This window comes from Notolabrus celidotus, chromosome 6, assembly GCF_009762535.1.
Source record: "Notolabrus celidotus isolate fNotCel1 chromosome 6, fNotCel1.pri, whole genome shotgun sequence".
NCBI lineage: Eukaryota > Metazoa > Chordata > Actinopteri > Labriformes > Labridae > Notolabrus > Notolabrus celidotus.
In genome coordinates this window covers 5,353,141-5,371,989 of record NC_048277.1, presented here as the reverse complement: position 1 = coordinate 5,371,989, position 18,849 = coordinate 5,353,141, and the positions used below count along the sequence as shown (strand labels likewise).

General features: G+C 39.3%; 1 protein-coding gene across 2 annotated transcripts in view; it reads right to left on the bottom strand.

Moving 5' to 3' along the window:
• Positions 1-18,201, bottom strand: part of nup93 (nucleoporin 93) — a 70,782-nt gene extending 52,581 nt beyond the window's left edge. Inside the window, exons 1-3 of one of the 2 annotated variants that reach the window (XM_034684998.1) lie at positions 17,924-18,201; positions 13,747-13,927; positions 13,187-13,304 (exon numbers count right to left, since the gene is read on the bottom strand). In XM_034684998.1, the coding sequence (XP_034540889.1) occupies positions 13,187-13,304; positions 13,747-13,925 (297 nt within the window). In that variant the 5' untranslated portion in view covers positions 13,926-13,927; positions 17,924-18,201. The remainder of the gene's footprint in view (positions 1-13,186; positions 13,305-13,746; positions 13,928-17,923) is intronic. The other variant, XM_034685000.1, reaches the window with a different exon arrangement.
• Between the last annotated feature and the right edge of the window lie 648 nt (positions 18,202-18,849).

Sequence of the window (18,849 nt, the reverse complement as noted above, 5' to 3'; positions counted from 1 at the left end):
AGTCTGAGCGCCCCTCTTGCAGGGGCTGTGGTCCTCATCGCAGAGGCCGCCGGTTTGACTCCAGGCCGCGGCCATTTCCTGCATGTCTTCCCCCACTCTATACTCCCATGTTTCCTGTCTCTCTTCAGCTGTCATATCTAATAAAGGTATGACAGTCCAAAAATATAACTTCAAAAAGAAATGTAGATGCTGATCAGTTAAAGATGATTGTTTTTGTCTGATCATAGTGACATAGTGATCACAGATCTACTGTCGTTTTATGTTTCAGCTCGATCACACTGAAACTCTGAACTCTCTGCCTCTGCACATTAAAACGTTGAGCTCTCTGGGTGTTTTTAAAAGTAAACTAAAGACTTACCTTTTTAATCTAGTTTTTAATTTGGAGTAATTTCTTTTTAGCCCTGGCCTGCATTATTAGCACTGTTTTAAAATTATGTTTGATTAAATCAATCTTATTCTATCTTTCTATTTTTATTCTATTTTATTTCATTGATTTTATGGTAATTATTTTATATTATTCTTAGTCATTTAATATTCCTTTCCTCTCTCTTGTTTTATCTTGTATCATTCTATTTATTGCTGTAGTTTTCTGTCTCTGTTCGTTTGTGAAGCACTTTAGGCTGGATGCTTGAATGTATGAAAGGGGCTCTATAGAAAAAGATGAGTTGAGTTGAGTGAGAACAATGAGATACGTAGTTGTATTATATTAACGAGACCACAACACGTTTTGGCTGGACTTAGATCATTGATCTTGTTGGATTTTCATTTCTGTGGCCGGCTGCATGCGGCTCTGTACAAGCTGCGTCTTACTTTCGACCTTCTTTAAACCTAGTTAGTTTGTAACTTAAGTAGTGTCAGTGTTTGGTTGCACCACTGAGACGTAAGATCATCTTAACTAGTGCACAACATCCAAACTAGCCAAAATATATACCCCCTGTGCCCCAGGGCTCCATTCTTGGACCTCTTTTGATTTTGATATTCATAAATGACCAACCTAAAGGCTGGTTAATACTGCTGCGTTGCAGTGGGGGCTGACATGGACATGAGCACCACATACTTCTGCATCAATGTGTCCGTGGCGCACAGAAATTCTCCATCAAAACGCTATGTTAATCTACAGCTGAAACATGTTGCTGTTCATGATACAGCAAAGATTACAGGGAAGAATAGAGAGGAGACGTCAGAGGAGATGAAATACACACCCCCTCACTTCAGAAACTTTAACATTACATTAACCTTATCCAGACAGTGTGTGATTCTTTCAGGGGTCTATAAATGTTGGATTAATAGTTAGAAGGTAAGTGAACAACATATCATGCTTTTTGAGGCTGCTCTGTGTGTGTTATAATAATCGTGAGGTGCAGTGAATTCACTGAAACATGCTGTAATAGTTCGTATTAATCTCCATAAAATGTGAAATGATCTCTGATCAGCTGATTAGTTGTCTGTGTGTTCTGGGAGCAGGATCATTCGTTATCTTTTATAATAATTTTATAATAATCCGACTCTGTTCTGTTTGTTTCAATTATGTCTCATTCTTTGTTATTTGACGGTAATGACTCGATTTAGGACATGACAGCTTGTTTGCATCAGCATCAGAGTTGAAACTATGTGTGTTTGTGGTATTAAAGGCTGCGGGGAGAGGATTGTTTTCCCCCACATTAAGCCCCGCCCATAACTATGACACAACATCGACTGTATCTGTACCAAGCGGCAACCTCCGGCCGCAAGAATAGAAGCTAACGCGGAAGTGTTATAAACTGCAGTTTTCTAGTGTCCGCTTGAGGCTGGCTCCGGAAGTACCGGAAACCACATACACACCCATTCAGAAAGCCGATCTTTACAGCAGAAATAAACATGTTTAAGCCTGGTTTAAAAGACAAGTGTAGTCTGGATAGCCCATTTCTCGATCAACACACTGTACGGGGGGTGAATTTTTTCACAACGCGGTAATTTAGAAGATATTGAGATTATGAGTTTTCCATTATGAGAGGCACAGCTGAGTTGATTGACAGGCGGGAACACTGTAGCTGTTAGCGAGGAGGCTCAAAGCCCGCCTCTTTGGCTCAACAGAAGTTATGTTGAGTTCAGCATTTCCAATATGGCTCCCACCGATGATTGGCTTCAAAACAGCGCTTCAAAAACAGATGGGTGACGTCACGGATAATACGTCCGTTTATTATACAGTCTATGGTCTATACTGCCCGTAAATTGTCTACCGCTCTTCCTCCAAGTTATCTCATCTTTCAGAACGATGTGTCATGACCACAACCAGTGTTTCACAGAAGAGTTAAAGACTTCTCAGACATAGGTGTAAGATTTACAATATAACTTATGCTTCGTTTGAGACTATCTCAGCTGCTGTAACCCCGAAAATGTAGAGTGTAGCATGCATCCTAAATTAGAAGTTATGTTGAAGAGAAGCTACGTGTGAACTTAGTGACTTAACACTCATTTCAAAGACAATAATCCAGCATCATAAAGAAGCTGCAGATTATAATAAATGTGGTCCACACTTAAAGATCAACTCTCATATTCATGAAGCCTTCAATTCCTCTGTCCATACTGCATTCTATAGGAGGATCCTCACTGATACGAGTTCAGCCGTATATACAGGCAAATCATTCCAAACCACTTCATTCAGGCTGTGACTGTGTGTTTGTGTGTTGTGCACAAAACAACCAAGCGGCAACCTTCGGTCTAAAAATATGAGTCCAATGCGGAAGTGTTAAAAGCTGCAGTTCATCGAGGATCCGCTTGAGGCTGGCTCCGGAAGTACCGGAAGTCACATACACATGAATGGGGAAAAGACGATCTTTGCAGCATTAATAAACATGTTTACAGCCTGGTACAAAAGATGAGTGTAGTCTGAATAGCTAATTTCTCGACGTCCTCTCACTGTGAGGGGGGTGAATTTTTTTCTAATTCGGCAATTTCGAAGATATTGAGATTACCAGTCTTCCAATGAGAGGCACAGCTGCCTGTGGGAACACTGCAGCTGTTGGCTAGGAGGCTCGAAGCCCGCCTCTGTACGTCACACTGGCTCGACAGAAGCAATATGGCTGCCGCAGCCGATTGGTCTCAAAACAGCTCTTCAGAAACAGATGGGTGACGTCACGGATACTACGTCCATATTTTTTACAGTCTATGAAAACACCACAGAGGCAAGATGCTAACTCATGCAAAACACATACATGCATACACACACTGACTGACACACACTGACAGTGTTTACAGTTTGTTTGTGTCCCTCTTGCGACCTCAAATTCCATGTTGGATTTTTTTGACCATCATTCAACGCTAAATTCAAATGTGACGTCTTGATAACAGATTTTATTACCCATCTTTCTTACTGATCTTCTGGTTGTGTAAGATGCTTGATTCTGATTGGTCAAAACCCCTTGACAGCAGTTATTAACTTTCACTAACATGAGCAACACCAGAGACAAACTGATCACACGTCATGTCAAATCAATCCACGGAAAAGAATTCAGACACATTTATCTTCTGCTTGTTGAAACCACAGACTGTAAGCTGAGGAGAAACCATTAGCTTCCCTTATCATCAAAACAATGTGGCTAAAATCCTAGTTTTGGTTAGCATGCTAAACAGCAGGCTTTTCAAAGTTGTGACATTAGTTTCTTTTTAAAGGTGTGTGAACCACAGAGCTCAGAGAAGAAGGAGAGCTGAATGAGGACAGTTTCATGTTCAATCCACCGCAACAGGCAGAGAGGAATCCATCACCATGGAACGATCACTGACGAGGAATCACTGGGACTATTTTTGAATAACTGCAAACATAAATCATTTTAGATCAATAAAATAATCTTTAATCAATGTTTTTAACAACGTGTTTGTATATAAAGTTAGTAGCCAGGTAATTAGCGGGATAATGTATGGGATTCTATTCTATCAAAACAACCTGTTAACCAAACATTATCCCTTACATAATCAGCAGACCAACTCCTGTGCAGCTTAGCGTAGCAATAAGGGTAGAGTGTGTTAGTGATACTGTAGTATCTGTTTCTCTACACATGATTAAAAATCATGTATTCTGTTGCAGTTTTGCAAAGCCTCAGCATCAATTAAACGATACTGCGCCATGTATTTGATGACGAGCAGTGATCCCAACCCTCCCAGCAGGATGCTAAATGGAGATCTGTGGGAGGAGAGAGAGTGGGCTGCAGGGGAGTTTGGTGTTTATCAAAACTTGGCTCACTTTTCTTTCAAACAGAATTCACCACAAGCTCTCCCTGCGGTTCTGTAGTTTCTTACTGAATGGGCCTCCTGAGTTTGATTAACTTTTTAGGCTCCTTGTCAACTAAATACACGCAGTCGAGATTAGAATCACAATTAGTCCCAACTTAAAAACTGAAGCTGGCTGTTTTTATACAACAATCAAGAGAGAATTCCCAAACCACACTTTGGGGAATTCACTAAGGATGCAGATGTATTGCTATATGTGCTGTACTGAGCCGAGTATAACACAAGTTATTTTTTCCTTGAAATACATCAAAGAAAGGCAGGATGGTCTTAAACTTGGTGATAAAATTAAGAGCCAACATTTGATCACAACAGTGGACTGTGCCACTGATCTGTAAAGCGAGTGACTGAGACCAGCTGTGATTCCATCTACAGAGCCAGGGGGATGAAAGGTGGAGAGACACGGTGATAGACCATAACAAAGGGCTCATAAGTGAACAGAGTTATTCAACGACTGAGGCGGAGTTATGTTGCTGATTTTAAGATAATGGATATTAATGTAGCAGAGACATTAAACAAGCAGCCAATAAGTATGATGTCACAGAGTGTCAAGTCTGAAGACGACCAAAAAGACATTTCATTTCATTAACGGCGACAATTTAATTTTAAAAGATATGAAAACATAAAAATGGTGCACCGTTGGCCTGGCGGTCTAAGCGCGCCCCATATACAGAGGCTGTGGTCCTCGTCGCAGCAGTCACTGGTTTAAATCCCAGCTTTTTACCATTCGCTACATGTCTTCCCACGCTCTCTACTCCCCACATGTCCTGTCTCTCCTCAGCTGTCCTTATCATTACAGGTGAAAATGCCCCAAAATATAACTAAAACGAAAAGAAAGAAAACGTTAATCATCATGAGAACGGGGCGTCGTCTTATCATCGGGCCAAAACAGAAAAGGTCAGAAGGGAAGATAACAGTTCACACATTAGAAACCTGACAAGTGTTTTCATCTCTGACTACTGTTTCAACTGCGGCTCATTTCAACACTCAGACACGTCATGTTGATGCAGAGGTCAAGCCAACGCTTTAGTACGGTGGCTGGGAAGCGCAATGCAAATTTACAAAGGATGAAACACTTTTATAAAGCTGGAGACAGATTTATATTTTGGAAAACATTGTTACATTTTATAAAACAGAATAACATTAAACACTTTTACCAAGAACTAAACAAATTTACAAAATTACTTTTACTTTACTTACTTTTACAAGCAGTGAGACAATTTTAAAAGAGACAGAACATTTTAACCAGTACTAAAACTAATTTACAAATGGTAGATTCTGACGGAAAAGGAATGGACTGATGATTTTCAAAATAAAAGATGTCTGTAATATGAAACTGTGCAACAGCCAAGGAACTAATGTACATTTGAGATTAACAACCCTGTTCCCACTAAAATATTCAGATTCAGACTGATAAGAGAACACCTCAAAATGTGTTCCCTCCAATCACAGCTATATCTGGTTTGGAATTTCAAAATAAAAACCATTGGAAATTTAGCATCTACATTTATTTTTAAATTCCAAATCAGATACAGCTGTGATTGGCAGGAACATATTTTGAGGTGTTCTCTTATAAGTCTGAATCAGGGTTTACGTTAGCTAGTATTTACCGGCTTTTAACCGGTTTCACGTGCAGTTGTCCGGCATATAGAGAGATCATCAGCCAAATGTCTGGTGGAAAAAATACCACATATAAATAACCAAAATGCTCATAATTTAAGCTGGGGGGTTTACCCTTTAAAGTGCACTTGAAATAGTGGACTAGACTTATATTTGGAGTCTACACTTTCACATACCAACATTCGTTCATGACCGTGCCGTGAAGCAGCGGATTTTTTTGGGTCACCCAAACGCCACACGTCACGTTTACTGATTGACAGCGGAACAGAGAAAACAATCCGTCCTGAATGACGGATGCACGAAAATTTGTGTAACCACAGCTCCTACTTTGACAAGTTTACAGAAGGTTATGATCATATGCTTTATGAATAGTTTAATCAAGTTTAGCCTCCCAGCATGATGAGATATGAATATCAAAACATACTCAGTGATGGCCACCCTCTAAAACACTTCAATGGGGACTGATGGCGTGCACATGGATTACTCCCTTCAGCGCAGTGTCCAGAGGACATTACCAAACATTCATCCGCTACTCGCATGCAGAATTCGGACCGGAGTTGGGTGCAGAGGGGCTCGGAGGACACCGGACAGACGTGGCAGGTCATCGAACCAGAGGAGGCTCAGGTTAGAATAAAAGTTTGAGGCTCACAGGATGACGGACAGAGGATGCTCAGCTGCCTTTCATCTTTACTACAGAAGTTAGACTATAATAAATAAATTCAACATGCAGCTTTGATACTGCCCTTATCTGACAGCTGCCTGACATATTAAGGTGGAGCGTTTTCTTATTACTCAGTGCATGATTTCACTTCATGAATCAATCAAACTAACTTAAAGGTCAAAATCGTCTGAATCGTCTTTCTTGCATGATATAAACTTCAGTGCTTATTAGATCATGAAGCGCTTTATAATGTCCATGTGAATGTAAACCGGATTATGCAAACTGCACTTTGAAGAAAAGAAAGTCCAGGTGTGCTGGTCTGTTGCGCTACCATACAGTCTCTCCCCCTCTTTCTCATCCAGCAGGTCGGCATCGACACGCTGACTCCCGGGGCTTGATCATATTATTTATTCATTGATTACAGGGTTACCGGGTCAGAGTTTTTACTGTTGTATTGCTGGTAAATGTAAGTTATTAAGCAGATCGGGTTTTCAGAGCGGATGTCCGACAGTTGTTCCATATGGCCGGAATTCTGGAATATCACCGGCCAAACTGAACAACGTTTAAAAAAGCCTACTGTAAACTCTGGTCTGAATCAAGTGGAAACAGGGTTGTTATTTTCAAATGTACATTAGTTCCCTGGCTGTGACACATTTTCATATTACAGAGGTCTTTTATTTTGAAAATCAGTGGTACATTCCTTTTCTGTCAGAATCTGCCGTTGGTAATTTTGTTTCTGGTAAAAATGTTCTGTCTCTTGTAAAAGGGATTCTGATTTGTCAATTTGTATTCTAAAATGTAAACGTGTTTTGCTCTTAGTAAAAGTGTTTGATGTCATTCTGTTTTCCAAAATGTAAACTTGTCTCCAACTTTGTAAGAGTGTTTCATCCTTTGTAAATTTTCATTGCACTTCCCAGCCACCGTACTTTAAGCCACTGAGATGCTGCACCAGGATAACCTTACTGACAACTTGCTGAGTTTGATGAATGAAAGTCTGAGTCATATTTGCCGGTTGAACTCTCCGTCCGTTTATTTTTCCCGAGAAAGCTCCAAAATGTGGAATACAAAAACGTTTTCCATAACCGAACACTCAGACATGGAACGCCTGACCAGACAACAAAGGTTCCTACCTTATATATTACCAACCGCTATTCCAGTGCAACCCTTAATGCAGACGCATGTACCTAATTAAACTCATTCATATCTGCTCCTGAAGTGGACGTTGACATGTTTTGTTTAGTTAATCATTTGTTATTTGAAGATGCAAATTTTTCCTCATGTGGGCTCAATAAATTTACTGAATAGGGAAATCTGGATCAGCTTTTTTGCCCCCGATCCGGCTCAAATGCTGATCCCTGATCATTTAAACAATGCCCAGATCAGCTGTGATCCCAGTTGAGATCAGGATCCCTTTGTTGAATCGTATTGTTTAAGTCCTTCGGTACATTCAGTCTATGATCTGGTTTTTGGGGGTTTTAGAAAACAATTTGGACCTCCAGAAATCTCCTCTTCATTTGTTAGAGTCCACTTAGTCCTTTTTTCAGACAGTCACTTTTTTTTTCACACATCTTACTGAATATACGAGCTTCAAGACACGATGATGCGTCCTCGGCTGACCTCCCTTCACATTTTCACCACCTTACTGGAATCAAATGAAGCTGTGGTTCTGCTTAGTGAAACATTACAGACGTTTTCTGAAAAGAAACTTTGTACTTTACTGTCTGCTTAACCAATGAGAGAGAGATGGAGAGAGAGAGAGAGAGAGAGGGGAGGGAGGGGGGGGGGGGGGGGGGGGGGGGGGAGAGAGAGAGAGAGAGAGAGAGAGAGAGAGAGAGAGGAGAGTGAGTTTGTGTGCCCCAACTCTGCCAGAAACTAAGTGCTCTTCCAGTCAGTCAGATGGTCAAACTGACCCCGGCTAACACACATCCGGCCGACCAAGAAGAATGAAAGACATGTTGATGAAAAAAGACGAGTAAATGTAAAAGAATAAGAAGTAGTGGACAGTGGGGTGGGAAGGAAAAGAGAGAGATGGAGAAGGAGATGAAGAAGAGGGGAGGCATGGTGATAAAACAATGTCACATTTATGGATGAACGGAAAGATGAATGAGCAGATATACAAAGACAGGTTGGTGGGCTAGAGAGGGGGGCTAGAGAGGGAGAGAGAGGGAGGGAGAGAGAGAGAGAGAGAGAGAGAGAGAGTGCTAGAAAGACGCTCAGACAGAATTCAGATCATTCTTGGAGGAAGATTCAACGCCAACATGAAAACTAGTGTTGTAGTCAAGACCATACTAACCTAGACCAAGACATGTCCGAGACCAAAACATGACCGAGACATTTAGGGATCGAGACTTAGTCAAGACCAAGGCAGGGCGAGACCGAGACAAGACCATATATATCAATGAAAAATCATCATGAGAGTTAACAAAATAAATAACTTCTGTTTGTTTTATTTAAGTTTGCTTTAAATACAATCAACAGCAACAAACAAGGTTTGGTTTTGACTTTGTTGCCTTTCTTTTGACGTGCTGTGAGATTCTTTTAACTCCTTATGTTTCGTTTTTGTCGTCGTTAGTTTAACTTTCGCTTCAGATTAGAGTTCAAACTGTGTTTTCTGTTGCCTGTGGTCTCAGGAGAGGTACGACATCGTAGTGGAAGCTGAGTGGGATTATTTTATCAAGCCTTTCCTTCTCATTAGTTGTGTGCATTTTTTATTTTCTAATATTTGTAGTGTTTTTATCTGATGGGTTATAGATGTTGACTGTGGTAATCCCGTGGCAGGTGTTTAGCTGTGCCCTTCTCTCAGTGTGCCTCAAGAGATTGTTCTTGAATATCTATTTATTGCTTAATTAAATAACTAAGCATACATCTCTGGTCACGGCCACACAGTCTTGTCTCTTGTTGTCTGTCTCCATTCCTTAATGCCTGAGTGCAGGGGGCGTCACTCACTGAAGCACTGCAAAGGGTTGCAGCCGTAACAAGTGAGAAAAAAATGAATGAATTGAGAAAAGAGGGGGGGGGGGGGGGGGTCCTCTTTTATCACAGTAAGGGACCCAGAGTGCATCAGTGGAGGTCTCGACCGGTCCTGATATAAAATACGGAGTCCGCCCAGTCCGAGACCGAGTAAAAATGCTTTTGATTCCGAGACGAGACCTTAAATAAGCGGTCTCAAGACCAAGACCGGTCTTGAGTACTACAACACTAATTAAAACCACCAATTACTAAAAGCTTAAAACCATTTCTAACTTCTACGTAACAAATTGAGATTTGCACTTCAACAACTTTGAAGGACGAGTCATCCAAACCAACAGAAACAGACTCTGGGGACTTATCACTCTTCTACTCTGCTTTGAAATGCGGTGAAGTCTTACAGTTGAGCTTCTGTTAATGTCACGATGCTTTTCTGATTTTCATGAGGCCTTGTTTTGTGTTCTTATCTTATACTTCAATTTGTTTTTATTTAATGTAAACAGTAAAAACACGAGTTGAGAGTCAGACTCTTTCTTTGCTGATGATTTTCAAACGTTAGCCTGAAAGGTCCCGATGAAACAGGGAGAAATCTAAGGGGCTTGTCTGTCTGCCTACCATCCAGCTGTCTCTGACCCAGCACCAAATCATAGAGCTCCATCAACAGACAGAGCTCACACTCAACAGGGAAGAGCTGGAGCTTTCGGTCGAGTTGCCAAACACAGCCCTGGAAGTCACAATTAAAAAAACTTTGAAATGCTGAAATGCAATAATTCAAGAGCTCTGATATATCTCTTCCCCTCTGCTATATAGCGAAAGCTCTCTGACCATCATCCTTCTGCCAACATACTCATATATCCAACTCCAAACCACTCCAAACAAAACACAAAGTGGCTTCAGTGAATGTGTGGAGTGTTTCTGATTTGGTTCAGTAGAGTTTTCTGTGATACAGTTACAGTGTTGCCTTTAGGAACATGATATCTATCAAGATACAAGAAATATGTGTGAAATTTGAAGTTGGGAAGATCCAAAGAGACTCATTTCCGAGTAATTGAAACTCTGAACTCCCAGCTAGTCTACAGGTAAGAAAACACTCAGGAAATAGTCAGAACTGATCACAACTTGCCACGGCTGAACAACAAAATGGTTTGCAATTTGGTTTGGGCGTGGCTAACATTAGCAGTGCTAGCACCACCAGCCTTCGGTCCTCCTTGCAGGTTTACGCCCATATGCCACAATACTCCAGTCAAGTGGTTATATATCAGTTTAACCAGACACTCCTACATACAACTTTACCTCCATTTACTGGATCAAATACTGACAAACCACATCGCACTATGAGATAATGTCTGTCAGCGGTGCTTGTTTACATCCAGGTAGTAGAGCTTTATGGGAGTCGCCATTAACCTGACACACAGCCCAGCTAGAGGCAGGTGGCTGCACTAGAACTTCGACACATGGTTTGACCATCATTTTGGGCAAACAACAATCAGAAATATTAATAATTATTTCAACCAACTAGTAACTGTAATGTCGACTAGCGAGGGTGATTACGTTTAATCCATCTGTCTACCAAACACGCACATCCCTGGTTTTAAGACATTTATGACGTTCAACCTACAGTCAAAAAAGTAGGATAACAAGCTTTCTTGTATTCTGTAAACTCTACAATTACAATTCTACGTGTCTCTTCTAGGGATGTAAAAAAATTAATCAAGTATAAATTTATTGATTGTTAAGGACCTACTCTTACACTTTTTTTTGTTCTGATTTTCTATCATGTGGAACAAACATCATGTGTTCTCATATTTGGTTCAGCTATCAGGGAGGTGTTTTAAGTTTAAAGCAGGTTTGATGTAAATCAGCTGACTAAAGGTGTTGCGCAGAGCAGAGATGCTCAGCTGGCGGCTGCGGCTGAATGACAAGTCTCCACGAGCGCTTTTCAAAGAGGATTGCTGCCTACAACGACACGGACACAAAAGTTGACAGCTTTAAACATGACATTTCTCCACCTTTGGATACAAAGCCAACAGAATTGCTAGTACGCTATGTTTCCAGAGCAGCAACATCAGATCCGTCTGAGCTTTTCTGCAGCTGGACTGATTATGACCTGGTTGTGCTCCCGGCTGACACCTGACCGTGTACAAATGTTTATTTTTCTCAATAAGAACGAGTAGACAGAAAACTGGACACTGTGAGTCTGAAGTACTTTTCTGTTTGTATCATGAGTATGTATCATGTTGTATCATGTATGTTGCTGCCTCTCTTGGCCAGGTCACCCTTGCAAAAGAGGTCTCGATCTCAATGGGTCTTTTATCTGGTTAAATAAAGGTTAAATAAAAAAATAAATGAGCCTTCACTTTATAAGATTATGTCCGCAGAGAATATTTTTATGAGCCTGATCGTTGATATTCAGCGTGTTAAACATGTTACCCGTATTCAATATCGCCAGTTATATGCATTTTGTTGCTGTGGAAAAAAGAATTTACTACAACGTATTTGGCCTTGTTTTTGACATAAGAAAACTCAATACTTTTTTCATTGATTAATCAATAATTGATTGTTGACATTTCCAAAGATCGCTCACGGAGAATACTTAAAATTTACATCCCTTGTTTCTTCTTATTCATAAACTTCAAAGCGGTTTTAAAAAGAAGCAGGACGGGAGTGTCAACTAGCACAGAGCTTCAGAGGCTCATCAGAACATCTTCAATGACTAGTGTCCACAAACTGCAAACCTTTTAAATAAACTCATCAACGAGCCTTTGTTAGCAAGCTGTAGGAAATGTCAGATAAAAACACTTCTTATCAATCAAGCTCGAACACTTTGCAGTGATTTCAGACTGTTCAACAGATATAGTCATCTGTAGCTTATTGATTGAACTTTTATGCCGTCAGCCCGAAAGAGATGATTCTTAACAAAATCTGTCTACACGCCAAAGTTTGCATATGTATGTTCAGCTTAAGACCATTTTACAACAGAAGGACCCATCTCTCATGTTTTAGAATATCTAAAACGATATTTACTGGGCTGTGTTTTTATCACAGCACAAAAACACTCAGAGTGAAACAATACATGTACACTCCCAGTCAAAAGTTTTGACACACCTTCTCCTATAGAGTTTTTTATCTATTCTAATTATTTTTGACAATGTAGATTAATACTGAAGACATCAAAACTATGAAATAATCTGGTTTTGCCATAATCTGGATTACAACAGTAGTCAAATAGGGCTATCCATTGTGTACTAACCCTACCTCTGAACAACACAACTGATGGTCTCAAACACATTAAGAAGGCAAGTCCTTCTACAAATGAACTCTTGACAAGGCTCATGTTCATTAGAAACCATTCCAGGAGACCACTTCATGAAGCAGACTGAGAGAATACCAAGAGTGTGCAAAGCTGTCATGAAGGAAAAAGGGGTCTACTTTACAGAATCTAAAATATAAAACATATTCTGCTTTGTTTAAGACTTTTTTGTTCATTAAATAATTCCCAATATGTTCTTTCATAGTTTTGATGTCTTCAGTATTATTCTACAGTGTTTACAATAATTAAAATAAATACAAACCCTTGAAGGAGAAGGTGTTTACAAACTTTTGACTGGAAGTGTATGTGTCATAAGGCTAATTCAAGCAGCTTTCTGGACCCACAGCCCGATGTTTCATTCATACCTGTATGTCAGTGTCTTTGACCGGCTCCAGGGGCTCAAAGGTGGTGGCAGCACTGAGACTTTCCAACCTCTGGGAAATGTGAAAGATGTCCAAACCTCTGGATCCAAGAAGGATCGATCTGAGAGCCAGACAGAGAGAGGAGAAGAATGACAAACTGGTTGAGGAAGACTAATAATAAAATGTAGTTTTGCTTGACGAACACTAGAGGGCTCAAGAGGCTTTACTAAAAACTGCAGCCCTCTGTGTAAAGATCATGTCAGGTCAGCTCCAGACAGTCTACCAAGTACCTGCATCAACATTTCATCAAAGACAAACCAATCTGAAATAAATGTTGTTTACATTATACTGAGTGCAAACACTTAAAGACTGGGATTTTCAGGCCACACCTTAATAAATCATTAAAAAATACAAAAATTTTTTTTTTAAAAGACAGCATAGAAGAGAAGTAAATGTAAATATATATCCATCTGTAAAGGTTTTGGCAGCACTGTACGGACACATACTGTAGCAGATTGGATTTTCTGACTGCATGGCATGACTGAAGTACACATGTTCCTTACGCCTTCACGTCTGCAGCATCCTGCGAGGTGCGGGTCAGGGTTCGTGATCGAAGCCTCTCCCCTGCCTGCTGGATCTCCTGGAGGTTCCTCTCAACATGCGGCAGCTCTGACACGGCTTCGGTCTCTGCAGCTAGCTGCTCGGCCTGCTGCAGCAGCTCCCCGAAACCCTCAGCATCCATACCTGCGGACAGAGTGAGAGAGAGAGTAGATGTAAAAACATTGTGACTAGACTTCATGTAAAAGTGTGGTCTGGTAATAGTCAGACAGAGGTGAGACGCCAACTTTCTGCATAATTGGAGGCCATACACAGTCATATAAGGTAGTTTATAGTAATATATGGTACCCTGAACTTCAGGAGGCAACAAGTGAAAGGATGAGGAGTGTTACGTCTGCTAGGTTTGATGTCTGCGTGTAGAAAGATCAGACCACATATTATTACAATAGGAGGATGCAACATCCATTATATTCATACCACAGCAGCTCTTATCTCCTTAAAGAAGGACCTTAACGGACTGAACTCTCATGTTGGATTGAAGGGTTACTGCAAGAACTGTGAGAAGTATCTTGATTTGTCAAGTGTTTAAATTTGTGTCGGTAAAATAAGAGGTTTTATTATCTCCAAACAGCTTCTCTAACTAATGCTGTAAGTGACAAAACACAAACATCATGTTGGACTGGTTGATGATCCAGATATCTAAAGATAAGCAGTTTCAAAGTGAACTGTTTGGCCTGAGAGTGTAAAGACTTTGAGAAGCAGATTTAAGTGCTGATCAAATATGTAGGATCAGGGTGGAAGAAGAGCAAATAACAGGATACTCAATGAAAACTTATTTTGCAACTATCCAACGATGGAGCTGCAGCACAGCACAGGGAGAGCAATGAGAGCCATATTAGTGGCCAGTTCAATCTGTTAAGTCTCCTTAAACAGATGGATTAATGTAAACAAAGAGGAAAGTAAAATGGAGACGGCTGTGCTGACCTGACAGCTCATTTAGAGAATAAATAAAGTGCTGATGTTTTCATTCAAGTTAAGAAAACAATGTCACAATTATGGATGTAAGGATATATATCGCAAGACGGTAAAAAATCGATACAAATAAGGGTGGATTAAAATCGATTGAACAAAATTTATATTGCGATATTATTATTAAACAGTAGAAGGCGCTATCTGGATTTCACTCCGCTTGTTCAACATCATTACGTCTAGTGGAGGTGTTTTAAGTTTAAAGCATGTTTCAGAATCAGCTGACTGAAGGTGTTGCGATCAGCAGAGAAGCTCAGCTGGGGGCTGCAGCTGAGTGACAGGTCTCCATGAGCGCTTTTTTCCTCCGCTGCTGAAAAAGAACGAGTAGGAAGAAAACTGGACACTGTGAGTCTACAATCTGATCCTGTTCAGTTGTCCTGTTGCAGTAAATCCACATGTTGTAGTCTGAGTCTTCACTCTATGACCATGTGTCCACAGAGATTATTTATAAGCCTTCACCTCACGTTGATATTCAGCGTTTTAACAGTTTGAGCACCTCAATATTAACCGCAGCTGTTTAATACTGTCAGTAATATACACTGTGTCTTGAAGGAAAATTTGATTTAGGGGGAATTTGGCATTCTTTTTGACATGGAAAATGTTCGCGTGTTTTTTAATGATTAATCGATAATTGATAGTTAACATTTCCAAAGATCGATCAAGGAAAATACTTTAAATTTACATCCCTACTTTAAAGAGATTTTCCTTATTTGTTTTAATATTTAATACTTTCATTTGGGAATCTTTCACTTTCCATTTCTCTATTGTTCTGAAATTTTCCAACAAGGTATTTTTGTGCGGTCATTTTGAGTTTTTTTGCAAGGTCCTGAAAAAAAGTGTGCCGTGGTTTTATTTGAGTTAAAACACACCTTAAAAATGAAAAAGGACACTGAGAACTGGTGTAACTTACATTTTATATATGTGGATGTATATTTTACTTTATTCAAGGTACCTTTAAATGCAAAAGAGATTCTGTCTTGTGTGCTTAACAGACTTTGAGAGAGAGATGAATGTGGGTGGGAAGGGGTGTTTTGTTTGTTTTGGAGAAAATAACAAAAAATGACTTTTGTACTGTACAAAATGATAATGTAATATTTATGTCTGTGTAATGCACAATGTACATGGAAAAGTCAATAACAATATTGTTTAAAAAAATAACAATAAAGGATTACTTTGTTTACAAAGAAATATTAGAGAAAAACATATATTATAACTGTCCATATCTGAGAATTGAAATAAAATAATAGTCATTTAAATTTTGAGTTCAATCCAGTTTACTTGAAAATAGTTAGAGAATTGTGAGTGAATTGGATCATGAACCAAAAATTGGAATTCAAATCGTATCGTGGGTTGAGTGTATCCTTACATCCCTAGTTTGTTGTAGTTTCAGCATCTGTTGAAAACAGTCAGAAGATATGAATCTGTCCTTGGAAATGTCTCATTGTTTTGTAGTTTATTATCATGTCAAATATCCTCACAAGGTCTGACTTTATCGTGCTTTAAAGTTTTTGAAAACATACTTACACTTACACTCAGCTATCACGGTCACTCGTTCAACCAAAACACCTGCTGATGAGTTTTCTTTCTGTTGTTATAACGTCAGATGAACTTTACCTGCTCTTTCTCTAAGATTTGTTTATGATAATGATCAAAGCATTCACCCACATCCGTAACTTTGGTATCATTTTCGATCAGTCACTCAACTTTGAACATCACATTAACAATATTTCAAGAACTCTTTTCTTCCACCTCAAAAACATCGCCTGTCTCTGCCCCTCCCTTTCCTTCGCTGCTGCTGAAACACTCATCCACGCCTTCATCACCTCAAGACTAGATTATTACAATAGCATCCTCTACGGTTCACCCAACACCCTCCTCAACAAATTACAATACATTCAAAACTCAGCTGCACGCTTCCTCACTCACACCCACTCCAGAGACCACATCACCCCAGTCCTCCAGAACCCCCATTGGCTTCCCATCACCTCCTGAATACAGTACAAGATCCTCCTCATCACCTACAAAGCCCTCCATAACCTAGCTCCCTCCTACCTCACTGACCTTCTGCAGCCATACAATCCCTCCCGCAACCTCCGCTCCACTAATGCCAACCTCCTCACCCCTCTCTCCAAACCCAAGCACCGCTGCTCCCACCCTCTGGAACTCTCTCCCCCAACACCTCAGATTCTCTCCCTCACTCACCAACTTCAAATCTGGACTCAAAACCCACCTATTTACAAAGGTTTTCAATGTATGATTGATTGTTTTTTTCTTTTTGCTTTGCTTTCCTTTTCTTATCTGTTGTATCATTTTTTTTGTGTAAAGTGTCTTTTAGAAACTTTTGAAGTGCTTTTATAAATAAAATGTATTATTATTATTATTATTATTATTATTATTACGATGCTTTTGGAAAATAGACATTTAAATTCAGCTCTCTGTCCATATTAACAGCTTAGTTATCACAGTCACCTGTTCAACCTAAACACCTGCTAATGTTTGAGAGTTGTTGACTCACTACCAGTCCTGACTGTAGAAACTGTAACAAAGTTAACATACGTAGACTTATTTTTGTTTTTTTGATACAGCTGCTTTTTTAATCTCTTTCATTGATGTGTGTAAAATAAAAAGAGGCGACACTTAAATACTGGGGATGTGAGAGTTATAAGAAATAGAAATATGAAACCTTTATGGACAAATTTTAAACAAACCTGATCAATTTGGGATTTGACATGAACACCTAAAACTCGACTTTTAACCTGTGTGTTAAAGGAAAAAGAGACTCTTCAGCACCTTCATCCAGCTGACATCAATAGAGGGACAGACAGGTGCAGCGCGCGCATGCTCTGCTGATGTTGTCAGACTATTTTAGCTTTAGCATCACGCTAACGCCTCTGCTAACTAGTTTGTGAAGTCGCCTGATGAAGACAAAAACGAGAGACAGTCTGAAAGGCTGATTCAAGCATTGGCAGGGATTAGTCAGATGTTGATGTTGTTACTGTAAAATAACCTGAATTCACATTAAGGCAAGTCAAATGAATGGCGGTAAACGGCTAACCGGCCGAAGGCTAACTTTTCATCACATGCTCTCTGTTGTGTCAATTAAAAACTCCTTATATTGAGTTACAAGCTGCTAATGGCTGATAAGTCTCATACCTGCTGTGTAGGACAGATGGCTGTAGTCCTGACTTTATTCCTCGTACAGATGTTCGTACAGTTATAACCTTTATTTATTTTTACTCAGCAGCACTACAACATGCATGAAGGTCTGTTATCTGCACCGGCACTTCCGGAGTCCACTCTGATTGGATGATACCAGGCGGGTGCCGGATGTCTTCTTTTTCTGTGGTGTTTTATGGCAGTAAACATCTAAAACCGGTATACTACCGCCGACTACTGGATGGTTATAGTTTTACAGTTCATCTCTTTCGTATGAGCATTTCAGAGTTATATCTAGTTATAATAATAATAATAATAATAATAATAATAATAATAATAATAATAATAATAATAATAATTATTATTATTATTATTATTATAAATATAATGAAAATAATGATAATATTAATAATGCTAATAATATGCTAATAATAATGCTAATAATAATAATAATAATGATAATAACAATAATAATAATAATAATAATAATAATAATAATAATAATAATAATAATAATAATAATAATAATAATAAAAATATGCAAGGCAAGTTCATTTATGAAGCACCCTTCATACAAGAGCAATTCAAAGTGCATAACAGAGTTTTAAAACAGAACAGTAACAATCAACAAAAACATACAGCAAACACTTAAACATTTACTTTTTATATGCAGCCATTTATGTTTGATCCTCTCTCTCTCTCTCTCTCTCTCTCTCTCTCTCTCTCTCTCTCTCTCTCTCTCTCTCTCTCTCTCTCTCTCTCTCTCTCTCTCTCTCTCTGTACATAGTAAATTCTTGGGACTAATTATTTACTTAAATTAGGAGGGATTATAAAAAATAATTAGACAATAGTTAATAATTAAGAATAAATGATAATAATAAAACATTTTATTTATAGGAACCTTTTGAAGCACTCAATGCCAC